This window comes from Heterodontus francisci, chromosome 9 (assembly GCF_036365525.1).
Source record: "Heterodontus francisci isolate sHetFra1 chromosome 9, sHetFra1.hap1, whole genome shotgun sequence".
Taxonomy (NCBI): domain Eukaryota; kingdom Metazoa; phylum Chordata; class Chondrichthyes; order Heterodontiformes; family Heterodontidae; genus Heterodontus; species Heterodontus francisci.
In genome coordinates, this window is record NC_090379.1 from 69,118,260 (window position 1) to 69,132,829 (window position 14,570).

Below are 14,570 nucleotides of genomic sequence, written 5' to 3' on the forward strand. Positions count from 1 at the left end.
TCCCTGTTCCCACCCCTCTCCATCTCTCTTGCCCCCCCCACCCCTCTCTTGCCCCCCCCACCCCTCTCTTGCCCCCCCCACCCCTCTCTTGCCCCCCCCCACCCCTCTCCACCCCTCTCTTGCCCCCCCACCCCTCTCTTTCCCCCCCACCCCTCTCTTGCCCCCCCCCCACCCCTCTCCACCCCTCTCTTGCCCCCCCACCCCTCTCTTTCCCCCCCACCCCTCTCCATCGCTCTCTTGCCCCCCCACCCCTCTCCATCGCTCTCTTGCCCCCCCACCCCTCTCCATCGCTCTCTTGCCCCCCCCCACCCCTCTCCATCGCTCTCTTGCCCCCCCCCACCCCTCTCCATCGCTCTCTTGCCCCCCCCACTCCTCTCCATCGCTCGCCCCCCCATCGCTCTCTCGCCCCCCCCGCCCCTCTCCATCTCTCTCTCGCCCCCCCCGCCTCTCTCTCGCCCCCCCCCGCCCCTCTCTCGCCCCCCCCACCCCTCTCCATCTCTCTCTCGCCCCCCCCACCCCTCTCCATCTCTCTCTCGCCCCCCCACCTCTCTCTTGCACCCCCCCAGCCCTCTCTTGCACCCCCCCAGCCCTCTCTTGCACCCCCCCAGCCCTCTCTTGCACCCCCCCAGCCCTCTCTTGCACCCCCCCAGCCCTCTCTTGCACCCCCCCCAGCCCTCTCTTGCACCCCCCCCAGCCCTCTCTTGCACCCCCCCAGCCCTCTCTTGCACCCCCCAGCCCTCTCTTGCACCCCCCCAGCCCTCTCTTGCACCCCCCCCAGCCCTCTCTTGCACCCCCCCCAGCCCTCTCTTGCACCCCCCCAGCCCTCTCTTGCACCCCCCCAGCTCTCTCTTGCACCCCCCCAGCCCTCTCCATCTATACTGCAATGATCCTGGCATTGAACCTTGGAAACACCACTGTTACTGTCTACCATCCTTCAATCTGAAAACCATCCATTGACTTTAACTCACTGTTTTCTGTCCTTAAGCTATTCCATGAGCCTCAATTTTGTTCACCAATCTTTTATGTGGTATTTTGTCACTTTCTTAAAATCCATATAGACAACATCCATTGCTTGCCCTTAATCAACCTTCTCTATTACTTCATCAAAAAATTAAATTCAATCAGTTAAGCATGATCTGTATTTTGTAAATCCGTGCTGGCTCTCCTTAATTAACTTAAACCTGCCCAATAGCCTGTTGAGTTTATTCCCCGATTGTTTCCAAAACCTTACCCACTACTGCTGTTAAACTGACTGGCCTGTAGTTACTAGGGATGTCCTTACACCCTTTATTGAAGAAGGGTGTCACATTTGCCACTTTCCAATTCTCTGACACCTCCCCCGTATCTATGGAAGACTATGGCACGCCCTTCTGCTTTCTCCACTCCCACTTATTTTAGCAACCTGGGATGCAAGCCATCCGGACCAGATAACTTATCCACTCTAAGCACACAAGCCTTTCCAGTGCATCCTTCCTATCAATTTTTAGCCCATCCATTACTTCTACCGGTATTTTGTCAGCATCCTATTCCTTCGTAGACACCGACACGAAATACTCATCAAGTAATTTAGCCTTGCCTTGTGCCTCTTTGCATATTTCACCCTCTTTGCCCCTAATTGGGCCCTTACACCCACTTACTATTTACATGTTGGTAAAATCTTTAAATCCATCTTACTTAATTGGGGTTCGAAGACTAGAAAGAGGCATCTTGATCAAGGGAAAGTATTTTTAAAAAGGATACAAATTTTGATACAGTGGAATTAGTGATTTTAGCGCTCGACTTGCATTGATTGCTGTAGCTCGGACTAGACTTGGTAGAATTTTTCCATCCACGATTGCACCATCAAAGAGTGGGCCAAAAAATGGTATCTGTTTGAAAGAAGCTGATTAATTGGTTCAGTTTTACAAATTGAGTTATCCTATATTACTGCAATAAGTTACATAACATTTCTGATAGCCATGTCAAGTTTAAAAAATAAATTTACATCAATAGAAAGAAACTAAAAAGGAACTGACAAAAGCTAGAAAGTATCAAATTTAAGTCTAATTTTTCTTTTGGCTACTTCGTGAAGGGCTACTTCACCCCTCCCTATTTCTATAGCCTCCTCTGGCTCTACAAGCATTTTGGATCTCTGCACGCTTCCAATTCTGGCCTTTAGAGCATCCTCAATTTTACTCGCTCCACAACTGTTGGCTGGACTTTCAGCTGCCTTGGCCCTAAGCTCTGGAATTTCCTCCCTAACCCTCTCCCCCCCACTTTTAATTTGCTCCTTATATCTACTCTTTGATCAAACTCTTGGTCATCTGTCCTGATATCTCCTCTTGTGGCTCTTTGTTTTTATTGATACTGCTCGTAAAACTCTTTGGTATTTTACTACATTAAATGTGATATATAGAGGTAATTGTTGTTAACGCTGGGTTGTGTTCCTTCCTCAAAGACAGCATTAATACCAGGCAAAAATAGCACTGACAAATACAATGAAGTAGCAGAATAGCTCCAAGCCACGCTAGATCAGAGAGCAAATGGAACATGCTCTTCATGCAGTGGCTTTTTTAAAAAAAAAGAGAATGTAGACTATACTTAATGTTTTTCCTATTTCTTCAACCTCCACATACAAATGGAAACTATACCAAAGAAATACAAAATGGTGGCAGGATTAAGACATGCACTCTTCAGGCCTGCTTGGAATGCAGCAGTGTTAAAGCATTGATCTGTGAAATGGATACAATATTTAGTAAAAGCATGCATACAGCTTCAGGTTGCTATCTTGCAGATGGCCTCTAGAGGAAGTACACTGGTCCAAGAAGTAGCTGCTGTACAAGTAAATACTTCTAATTTTCTCTGGTGGATCTTCTATTTCCAGCAGCACAGAGGAATACGAGAAGTTACTTGCTTTGCATTGCTCCTTTTGGCAACAGGCATATATCTAAAATCATGTTACCAAAAGAAATTAATGCATAAAACAGCAATGATCTTCTGTCCCAGGTGTATATTGGACTAAATATCTTTTGCACATCAATTAAGTGATAATTCCATTCAAATGGAAGCAACATTGTGTGGCAGATAAAACACTGACGTGGTGACACCCTGAGAAAATAGAACACAATCTGAGAATCAATCTCATGCTCCATCCTTCCTTTCTCTCTAAACCAAAGTTCTGCAGTCCTGACTTACCAAGTCATGAATGGTGATGGGCAATTAAACAAATGGGAGGAGACTCCATGGACATCCCCATCCTCAATGATGGCAGAGCCCAGCACACGAGGCAAAAGACAAGGTTGATGTTTTTGCAACCATCTTCAGCTAGAAGTGCTGAATGGATGATCTATCTCGGCCTCCTCCTGAGAACCCCAGCATCACAGATGCCAATCTTTAGACAACTCGATTCACTCTGTGATATCAAGGAACAGCCGAGCACACTGGATATAACAAAGACTATGGGCTCCAATAACAGCATTTGACCAAGTGTGACATCAAGGAGTCCTAGTAAAATTCAAGTCAATGGGAATCGGGGGAAAATTTGCCACTGGTTAGAGTCATACATAGCACAAAAGGTTATGGTTGCTGGAGGCTAATCATCTCAGCCCCAGGAGTTCCTCAGGACAGTGACCTAGGCCCAACCATCTTCAATGACCTTTACTGCAATTTCAGGTCAGAGGTGGGTATGTTCGCTGATGATTGCACAATGTTCAGCACCATTTGCAACTCCTCAGATACTGAAGCAGCCCATGTCCCTATGCAGCAAGACCTGGACAACATCCAGGCTTGGGCTGATAAGTGGCAAGTAGCATTCGCACCACCCAAGTGCCAGGCAATGACCATTTCAAATAAGAGAGAATCTAACCATGTCCCCTTGATGCTCAATGGCATTACCATCGCTGAATCCCCCATCAACAACATCCTGGGGGTCACCATTGACCAGGAACTCAACAGGACCAGCCTCATAAATGCTGTGGCTACAAGAGCAGGTTAGAGGCTGGGAATTCTGTGGCGAGTAACTCACCTCCTGACTCCCCATGCCTGTCCACCATCTAGAAGCACAAGTCAGGAGTGTGATGGAAAACTCTCCACTTGCCTGGATGGGTGCAGCTCCGACGCCACTCAAGAAACTCAACACCATCCAGGACAAAGCAGCCCACTTGATTATCACCCCATCCACCACCCGCAACATTCACTCCCTCCATCACCGATGCACAGTGGCAGCAGTGTGTACCATATACAAGATGCACTGCAGCAACTCACCAAGTATCCTTTGATAGCACCTTCCAAACCCAAGACCTCTACCACCTCAAAGGCCAACAGCAGCTGACACACGGGAACACCTCCATCTGCAAGTACCCCTTCAAGCGACACACCATCCTGACTTGGAACTATATTGCCATTCCTTCACTGTCGCTGGGTCAAAATGATGATGCAGCGATTCAAGAAGGCAGCTTGCCACAAAGGGTAATTATGGATGGGCAATAAACATCGGCCTAGCCAACGACGCCACATCCCGCGAATGAATAAAAAAACGTCAGAAGTGGGGATGCTCGATGATAGCACAGGGTTCAGTACCATTTGCAACTCTTCAGATCATGAAGCAGACCATAACTGCATCCAGCAAGACCTTGACAACATTTAGGCTTGGGCAGATGTGTGGCACTGAATGTTACTTGCTACTCAAGTGCCAGCAATAACCATCTCCAACAATAATCGAAGTACCTCCCCTTGACATTCAATGGCATCACTATCACTGAATCCTGGGGGTGAGTTAGGGGTGGGGACGTGAGAGGGGAGCCCATTGACCGGAAACTTAACCGAACCAGCCACACAAGTACTGTGGTTACAAGAACAGGTCAGAGGCTGGGTATACCTTGAGCTATTCTGCATAACACAGTTAAGCAGAGTGTATGAACATGTCAATTATGATGATAGCAGAAAAATGGTACAAGAACCTTAAAGATTGAGAAACTCAATTTTTGAAATAAAACGTCTTCCATTACCTTGAACTGCAAAAGAAGTTTTAAACTGATCCTTAATAATCCAAAAACTTGATTCCTAACTTTCTTCTTGAGACAGAGAACTACAGCACACAAATGGAGGAACTAAATATGAAATGAAACTCTGAAACGAGATGCCTACAATGGTCAAACCAAGCTATTGAGCATTATTTTGGCCAACGAGTGAAAACAGGCACTAAATGGATACAGTGCTAATAAGCCTAGCCTGCTTGAAAGCCTGGATTTAGCACACAATTTTATTCCTAACTGATTACCATAATTTGAACTTGCCTGGAGGTGCTAAAACAGACACATGCAGGTTTGACACTGAAGTGCTGATTAGACACAATCCAGAAGATGGATGTCTTGTACCTACAGGGGGAAAAGATGTCACCTCTCTCCTGCAACAGCTGGTTCTGCCTGGCTTCATGCCTCCTCCCATTCCTCATGCAGGCCAAGTTGAACCCCTAGTAAGATGCCAATGGACAAGCACACCCTTTTTCCTGGTCACTGCACTAAAGTGTCCAATAAGGTGGAATAGAACAGCATTTACTCTGTTTAGATGAAATGCTCCGAGAATTTGCAGAATAAACATTGCTGGAGTGTTGAAGGCTTGATAAAGTGTCCCAGAAAATTTCCTGGTGTGTTTGAGAGATCCCCCTTTCCAGCTCCAACAGCAAGTGAACATGAAATGGCGAATATCCCTTCAAACAGGGCTCGAAATCAACATGAATGCTGTTTTTATTCCCAAATAGCTGGTTGCTGTTAGGGGAGGGTGTTAAGTGTGAGCCACCAAAATGCCATGCAGCCTCTTTTATGAGCGTTAATAGCCTTTAACGAGTTTCTGGTTGGCCGTTCCTAATGCAGACATCAACTCTTACCAAGAAGGCATCTTGCGCTAAATGCGGCTAAACCGGAGGACTGTTCACACCTGAATGTGCTGGCAAAAATTCCTCCCACTGTCTCAAATAATTCTGCATCATAGGCATGAAAATAATACATTACTCATATGTGGAGGTTGAATATTTGAAAAATCAAATGCAAATAATATGGATTTGTAATTTTCAAGATTACTATAAATTTTACTTTGTCCCTTTTAAAAAGCAAAGTTATTGCATAATCAGATGTGTTATTTCTGTGATATACATAAAATAACATGCTGGATTTAAAATACTGAATTGTTTAGGAATAAAATGGTAGGAAATAACTTGTGTTCCAATTCTCAAACATAACAGACTAAAATAGTGTGCAAAATGTTCTGGTATAATTACTAATCCAGTTCTATTTAGATATTAAATAATGTACACACACTGGAGAATTTCCTTACCTCAGGCTTCTTCATTATATGGATACTGAACATATAATTTTTCATTGGATAAATAACAATGAGGACATCGCCAAACTCTGTGGGAATGATTCCTCTTCTGTAGTCTCTTGTATGCTCTGACCAGACTATATGCACTTCATCATTCCCTAGGTGCCTCAGCTGCCCAAAATAAAAGAGAAAAAGGAGAAGAAAAGCATAAATTACAATATTTAGTAATGTAAGCAGCTACAAAAAAAAAAACAATACTCTAGTCTTAGCAAATCAGGCATGGGGAGGGGGAGGTGGGGAAGAGAGAGGAAGAAGGCAGTTTTCTGCTTAGAAGCTGAGACAAATAGTGTCCAGTAAAAGATAGCAGATTGGGAATACCCAATCAATTCTACTTTTCTGCTTCCAAAATTTCCCAAGTTTTACCATTTAATTCTAAATTAATATTTATACTTAAGTACAATATTAAATTATAATAGCATGTTTGATTTTAAAATCGAGATAGAATTATATCTGGTGCCCTGGTGCAATTATCTATCACCCTCTAATCCAGCTTCTCATGTAGACCATGCCAGGTCTTCACTCACTGTATATGCTAGAAAATGAATTAGTATAGTTTATTTATTTTTAACCTTTCAGTGAAACTTTTAAAAGGTTCTTAGTCAAATTATCAAATCACAACTTACAGCACATAACACAGACTCCACTTTTCTACTTTTGCTTGTATACTCCGCTTCCCCTCCTAGATGGCTATTCTATAGCTTTTTTCAGGCAATGCCAATGTTCTTATTTTGTTTCAATGTTTTCACGTCTTCCTTTTTTCATATGCATTTGAGACCTGTTACTTATTTGGCTTGACTGTGTAGAAGCATATGTTTTTCTATGCTTTAAATAGTACTTAAGGAAAGATTTCGTTTTCAAGCATGACTTTTTCTGCATAACCCTGAAAGAAAATTATTGCCGAAAGCACGAGAACCCAGTTGAGAGTGAAAAGATTTTTCTTTCCTGACTGTAGTCAACCAGTTATGCTACAATATTATATTTCAGCTACTACTTGTTAAAATATCCAGTGAATAGATTATCACCTCCAAAGACGTATGTTTGGGTGAAGAGGAGACAGCCCAATCATAAATATTTACAGTAAAGGCGGAGGCCATTTGGCCCATTGTGTCCATGCTGGCTGACAAGTAACCACCCAGTTTAATCCTATTTCCAGCTCTTGGTACATAGCCCAGTTGGTTATAGCACTTTAAGTGCATATCCAAGTACTTTTACATGTTATGAGGGTTTCTGTCTCTACCACCCTTTCAGGCAGAGTATTCCCAATCCCCTCTGGGTGAAAGAAAATTCTCTTCAAATCTCCTACCTCTTACCCTAAACCTATGACCCCATTGTAAGGACCCCTCAACCAAGGGGAATAGGATCTTCCTATCCACTCTATCGAGACCCCTCAATTTTATACACTTTAGTTAAGTCTCACCTCAGCCTCCTCTGCTCCAAAAAGAACAACCCCAGCCTATCCAATCTTTCCTCATAACTAAAATTCTCCAGTCCAGGCAACATCCTAGCTAATCTCCTCTGTACCCTCTTTAGTGCAACCACATCATGATGCCCCATAGTTTATTCATAACAGAATACAAGCTTTAAGATTCAAAGTAGAACAAAGCTTCAACTCATTAATATAGAATTTATTACATTCTGTAGAAAAATACCAGTACAGGTGGTCATTTACCACAGTACAATGGGCAGGTGATGTTTCCATAGCATATCTAAACCCTGTAGTTGCTTTCCCACTATATTAAGTTACCTTAAAATAAATGCAAGATTAAACGATCCATCCAGTTATTGACCAATTCCTATATTAAGTACAGGTAATGAAGATAGTACTAGGGCGGCACAGTGGCGCAGTGGTTAGCACCGCAGCCTCACAGCTCCAGCAACCCGGGTTCAATTCTGGGTACTGCCTGTGTGGAGTTTGCAAGTTCTCCCTGTGTCTGCGTGGGTTTTCTCTGGGTGCTCCGGTTTCCTCCCACAAGCCAAAAGACTTGTTGGTAGGTAAATTGGCCATTATAAATTGCCCCTAGTATAGGTAGGTGGTAGGGAAATATAGGGACAGGTGGGGATGTGGTAGGAATATGGGATTAGTGTAGGATTAGTATAAATGGGTGGTTGATGGTCGGCACAGACTCGGTGGGCCGAAGGGCCTGTTTCAGTGCTGTATCTCTAAAACAAAAGATCCAGCAAAACCTAATTTTTTTCCAAATACTGCCAGAATGGCAAAACTATCAAATTTTTTTTTTTAAAAAGAGATACAGCACTGAAACAGGCCCTTCGGCCCACCGAGTTTGTGCCGACCATCAACCACCCATTTATACTAATCCTACAGTAATCCCATATTCCTACCACATCCCCACCTGTCCCTATGTATTTCCCTACCACCTACCTATACTAGGGGCAATTTATAATGGCCAATTAACCTATCAACCTGCAAGTCTTTGGCATGTGGGAGGAAACCGGAGCACCCGGAGGAAACCCATGCAGACACAGGGAGAACTTGCAAACTCCACACAGGCAGTACCCAGAATTGAACCCGGGTCGCTGGAGCTGTGAGGCTGCGGTGCTAACCACTGCACCGCCCTAATTATTGACAGATGTTTCAATGAATGTGGTTCAATGCTACTAAGCCAATGTGCGTAAATATAATAGCAGTCACACAGAAAATAAAATGGATTCTTTTTAATACAGGAAACTCTCACCCTAGTACTCTTAATTGTAACTCTCAAGTGTATTGTATCAGCATTGATATACATTAAATGAAGAAAATATTTGGCCATGCAATACTTTCATTTTTTTGACATTATATTTGATCAAGGAAAGGCTATGGTAAAGAAATCTACATGTTAATGTTGCAAGTTACATTTTTCAATCTTTATATTCTGAGACAATGTTTGCTTAGTATACTCTAAATATTTTGATTAAAATAGTTTGCCATATTTTAAGAAAAACAATAAGCTTATTTTCTCAGATAGCGCTGGTAATGCATTATAACAAATCTACCAATGAAATCTAATGTCAGAAAATCAGTACTTCTGGATTACTGCCAATATGTTCCATTTGCGGTATAGATTTTGGTGTAGTATAATAACTAGAGTAGCATTTCACTTTTAGCATATAAAATCCCAAGACACTTCACAGATGAAGAAAGTAATGGAGGCTGGATCTTTGTGGGGGAGAGGTGACCAAAGGCTTAGCTAGAGAGATGGGTTTTAAGAAGGCTTTTCAAAGTGGAGCAAGAAGTTGAAAAGGGGGAGGGTTGTTTTAAATGAATGCCAAAAGGTTGAGGTAAGGGACAGAACACTTGAACACTTTGACAAATATGAACTGATTAGAGAGCCAGAATGAATTTGTAAAGGACAAGTCATAAGAACACAAGAAATAGGAGCAGAAGTAGAGCAAATGGCCCATCGAGCCTGCTCCGCCATTCAATATGATCATGTCTGATCATTGAGTTCCGAAGAAGGGTCACTGACCCAAAACGTTAACTCTGCTTCTCTTTCCACAGATGCTGCCAGACCTGCTGAGTGAATCCAGCATTTCTTGTTTTTGTTTCAGATTTCCAGCATCCGCAGTATTTTGCTTTTATGATCATGTCTGATCTTGGGCTTCAATTCCACTTTCCTGCCCTCTCCACAAACCCCTTGATTCCCTGCTAGACCAAAGATCTATCTATCCCAGCCTTAAATGTATTCAACGATGGAGCACTCACAACCCTCTGGGGGAGAGAATTCCAAAGATTCACAACCCTGTGAGTGAAGTAATTTCTCCTCATCTCAGTCCTGAATGATTGACCCCTTATCCTGAGACTGTGTCTAGATTCCCTGACCAGTGGGAACAATCTTTCAGCTTCTACCCTATCAAGCCCTTTCAGAATCTTGTATGTCTCAATTAGATCACCTCTCATTCTTCTAAACTCCAGAGAATATAGGCCAATTTACTCAGCGTCTCATCATACATTAACCTCCTCATCCCAGGGACCAATTTAGTAAATCTTCAGTGCACTGCCTCCAGTGCAAGTATATCCTTTCTTAAATGTGGAGACCAAAACTGCACACAGTATTTCAGGTGCGGTCTCACCAAAGCCCTGTAAAATTTTAGCGAAATTTCTTTATTCCTGTACTCCAATCCCCTTGTGGCCAACATGCCACTTGCCTTCTTAACACCCTTGTGCACCTGTAGGTTAACTTTATGCAGTCCTTGTACGAGTACCCCCAAGTCTCTCTGAACATAAACACTTACCAGTTTCACAACTTTTAAAAAATCAAAGTGATTCTTGACAACGCAGCCAGCCACTGACGTCATCAGACTGCGGCAAGTTGCGCACATGCGGGCTCCTGCTCTCTGCGCATGCGCGGTGTTCTGCATTGCCAGGACTGGCTGGCGCATGCATAGATGACATCATCACATAACGCGGGGAGAGGGGGGTGGGAAGTGGGGAGAGAACGGGGCGGGGGGGGGGGGGCACGGGGGGAAGACCTTGGTGGCGGTGTGTGCGGGTGCGCTCTCCCCCACCCACGCTCTCATCAACTCACCGCCCGCCCACTCTCTTCCCCCTCCCCGGCACTCATTAACCCCCACGCCGCCCGCTCTCTCTGGTCACTTGCTTCCCCCACCCTGGTCTCTCGCTTCTCGCCCCCCAGCCTGGTCTCTCCGGCCACTCGCTCCCCGTCCACCCTCTCCAGCCACTTGCTTCCCCCACCCCACCCCCGGGTCTCTCCGGCCACTCATTTCCCCCACATCCCTCCCCCACCCCAGTCTCTCCGGCCACTCGCTCCCCGCTCCCCCCAACCCCTGCCTGGTCTCTCCGGCCACTCGCTCCCCGCCCAGTCCACCCGCTCTCTCTGGCCACTTGCTTCCCCAACCACCCTCACATCAGTCTCTCCAGCCACTTGCTCCCTGCTCCCCCAACCCCCTCTCTCTGGCCATTGTGTGCTGCCATGGGTTTATGTTGCTTGGGATTATTTGAGCGGCGCCATCTTTAGCCCTGGCAGCTGCCTGAACGTCGCAGATGTGATGTTTTAGTGGAGCAGGCTGCATTTGCACATGTGCCAGTACAGCACCACCTAGTGGTTGCATTGTCAGCAAATGCAGCCTTAAAAAATATTCTGCTTTTCTACTTTTATGACCAAAGTGAACAACTTCACACTTCCCTACATTATACTCCATTTGCCATCTTGTTGCCCACTCACTTAACCTGTCTGTATCTCTTTGCAGTCATGTAATAGGGAAGAGTGTGCTTATGGATATTAGTTATAGATTTCCAGAAGATACTCGATAAGGTTCCACATACAAGAGACTGCTAGCAAAAACATAAGCACATGAAATTGGAGACAACCTTTTGACATGGGGAAGGATTTGTTCAGAGATAGGAGACAGACAGTAGGGATAATGGGTATGTACTCCAGTTGGCAAGATGTGACATAATGGTGTTCTCCCAAGGATCTGTACTAGGGCCTGTGCTTTTCACTATACTTATAATGACTTTGATATAAAGCTCTGCCTTTAAGTTTTCTGACAACACTAAATTAGTTGGCACAGTAAGAAGTGTAGACAGGAGCAGAAAGTTGCAAAGAGATATTGATAGATTAAGTGAATGGATAAAACTGTGGTAGATGATGTCCAAAATGGAACAGTGCAAGGTCATCTACTTTGGACCCAAGAAAAATAGATCAAAGTTTTTTCTAAATGGTCTCAAGCTAGGAACTGTGGAGGAGCAGAGAGATTCAATAGATCAGGTACAGAAATCACTAAAAACTAGTGCACAGATACAAAAAATTAAAAAGGCGAATGGAATGTTAATTTTCATCTCAAGGGAGCTAGGGTGGAAAGCAGAGAATCCTAGATATTACCTTTGCAGGCCTTGCTATCCACTTAAGACCCCAGGACAGCAGAAAAGTGACAAGACAATTTTATTTTTGGCAATGATCTTTTCTCTTGATCACATTTCAACAACTGCAAAAAGCTACTACACGTCAATCAATAGTTATTTTGAGTACCAGCAGTAAGTCTGATTGCTAAACATGATGGCAGTAAGAGATTAATTCACTTGTTGATCAATTCTGACAATTTCTTGGCCAGACTGGGGCAGATGATCTTTTGTTGTCAATATCACCTTTTTTTAAAAAATGGAATTAACTTGGCTTGAGGAGAGCCCAGGGCAAAGATAATCAAATTTTCCGTTCCTCCTTGGAAAAAGGCACTCAGCCTGTTCAAATAATTCCCTAAACTGCCATGTTGAGATTTCAAATCTGTGTGGGGAACTGTGATTGTGGAGTCCTCCTGCTCAAGGCAGAGTGTGCTGAAATAATACTGGTAGTTTTAACTCCCTCTGCCATTCTAAACTTACACAATTAAAACTGTACCCTGCATTCTAAATATAATGAAATTGGTGCCACTTCCGAACCACTACTCTCAACCAAGATCATGTTCAGATAGAAGGAAATGGAATGATGGTGTATGAACAGTCTTTGTTCCTGAATATTGAGGATTTTCCTCCACAAACCTGGGTTGAGCAGCTCGGGGTCAAATTAAAAAGCAGAACCACAAAGGTAATAATCTCCGGATTACTACCTGAGCCACGTGTTAGTTGGCATGGGGTAAATAAGATTAGAGAGGTAAATGTGTGGCTCAAAGATTGGCGTGGGAGAAATGGGTTTCAATTCATGGGACACTGGCACCAGTTCTGGGGAAAGAGAGAGATGTTCCATTGGGATGGGCTTCACTTGAACCATGCTGGGACCAGTGTCCTGGTGAATCGTATAACTAGGGTTGTAGATAAGGCTTTAAACTAAATAGTGGTGGGGGAGGGTTCAATTGAAGGGAAGTTTAAAAAAAGGAATAGTAACGAGAGAGCAGAGGTGCAGGATAGTGAAGGATCATACATTAATCAGAGAGTGACAGGAAAAGATAGAGAATACAAGCACAAGAGTACAGCAGAAATTAGAACCAGAGTAGGTAAAAATGGTAAAAAGTCAAAGCTTAAGGCTCTTTATCTCAATGCACATAGCATTTGTAAGATAGATGAGCTGACAGCACAGATAGAAATAAATGAATATGATTTGATAGCTATCACTGAGACGTGGTCGCAGGATGACCAGGACTGGAATCTAAATGTTGAAGGATATTCAACCTTCCGGAAGAATAGGCAGAAAGGTAAAGTAGGTGGTATAGCTTTGCTATTATAGGAAGGGATCAGTGCAGTTGTGAGTAATGATATAGGTGTAATGGATCTTGATGTAGAATCAGTTTGGGTGGAAATAAGAAATAGCAAGGGAAAGAAATCACGGTGGGAGTGGTCTTTAGGCCCCTGAAGAGTTGCCTCTCTGTAGGACAAGATATAAATCAGGAAATAATGGAGGCATGTAAGAAGGGCACTGCAATTATCATGGGTGCTTTTAATCTGCATATAGACTGGACAAATAAAATTGGCAAGGGTAGCATGGAAGACGAATTTGTAGAGTGCCTCAGGGATTGTTACTTAGAGCAATATGTCGCAGAACCTACCAGGGAACAGGCTATTTTAGATTTGGTATTGTGTAATGAGGTAGGATTAATAAGAAATCTGAGAGTTATGGATCCTTTAGGGGGAAGCGATCATAACATGGTAGAATTTCAAATTCAGTTTGAGGGTGAACAACTCGGGTCTCAAACCAGAGTCTTCAACTTAAACAAGGGCAATTACAGAGGTATGAACAAAGAGTTGTCTAAAGCGGGCTGGGAAGATAGACTACAGGGAAGTCAGTAGATGAGCAGAGGCAGATGTTTAAGCAGACATTTCATAACACTCAGCAAAAATCTCTTCCAGTCAGAAGGAAGGACTCGAAGAGAACGATGAACCACCCGTGGATAACAAAGGAAGTTAAGGAAAGTATCAAATCAAAAGCAAAGGCGTACAATGCGGCAAAAACGAGTGGTAGGCCAGAGGATTGGGAAGCTTTTAGAAACCAGCAACGGATGACTAAAAAAACTAATAAAGAGGGAGAAAATTGATTATGAGATTAAACTGGCAAGAAATATAAAAACAAACAGTAAGAGTTTCTATGTGTATATTAAAAGGAAGAAAGTAGCTAAAGTGATTGTGGGGCCCTTAGAGGATGAGAATGGGGAATTAATAACAGAGAACAGGGAAATGGCAGATAATTTAAACCAATATTTTGCATCAGTCTTCATGGTGGAGGACACTATAAAACATCCCAACAATAATAGGTGAACAAGGTGTA

At 43.7% G+C, this 14,570-nt stretch overlaps 1 protein-coding gene across 6 annotated transcripts in view; it reads right to left on the reverse strand.

Moving 5' to 3' along the window:
* The window catches only part of ralgapa1 (Ral GTPase activating protein catalytic subunit alpha 1), a 382,583-nt gene that overhangs the window by 126,988 nt on the left and 241,025 nt on the right, over positions 1–14,570 (reverse strand). For 4 of the 6 annotated variants that reach the window (XM_068039282.1, XM_068039283.1, XM_068039278.1 and 1 more), the window contains 2 exons: positions 6,310–6,477; positions 1,741–1,868 (listed from right to left, as the gene is read on the reverse strand). In XM_068039282.1, the coding sequence (XP_067895383.1) occupies positions 1,741–1,868; positions 6,310–6,477 (296 nt within the window). The remainder of the gene's footprint in view (positions 1–1,740; positions 1,869–6,309; positions 6,478–14,570) is intronic. The other 2 variants (XM_068039277.1, XM_068039279.1) reach the window with 1 other exon arrangement.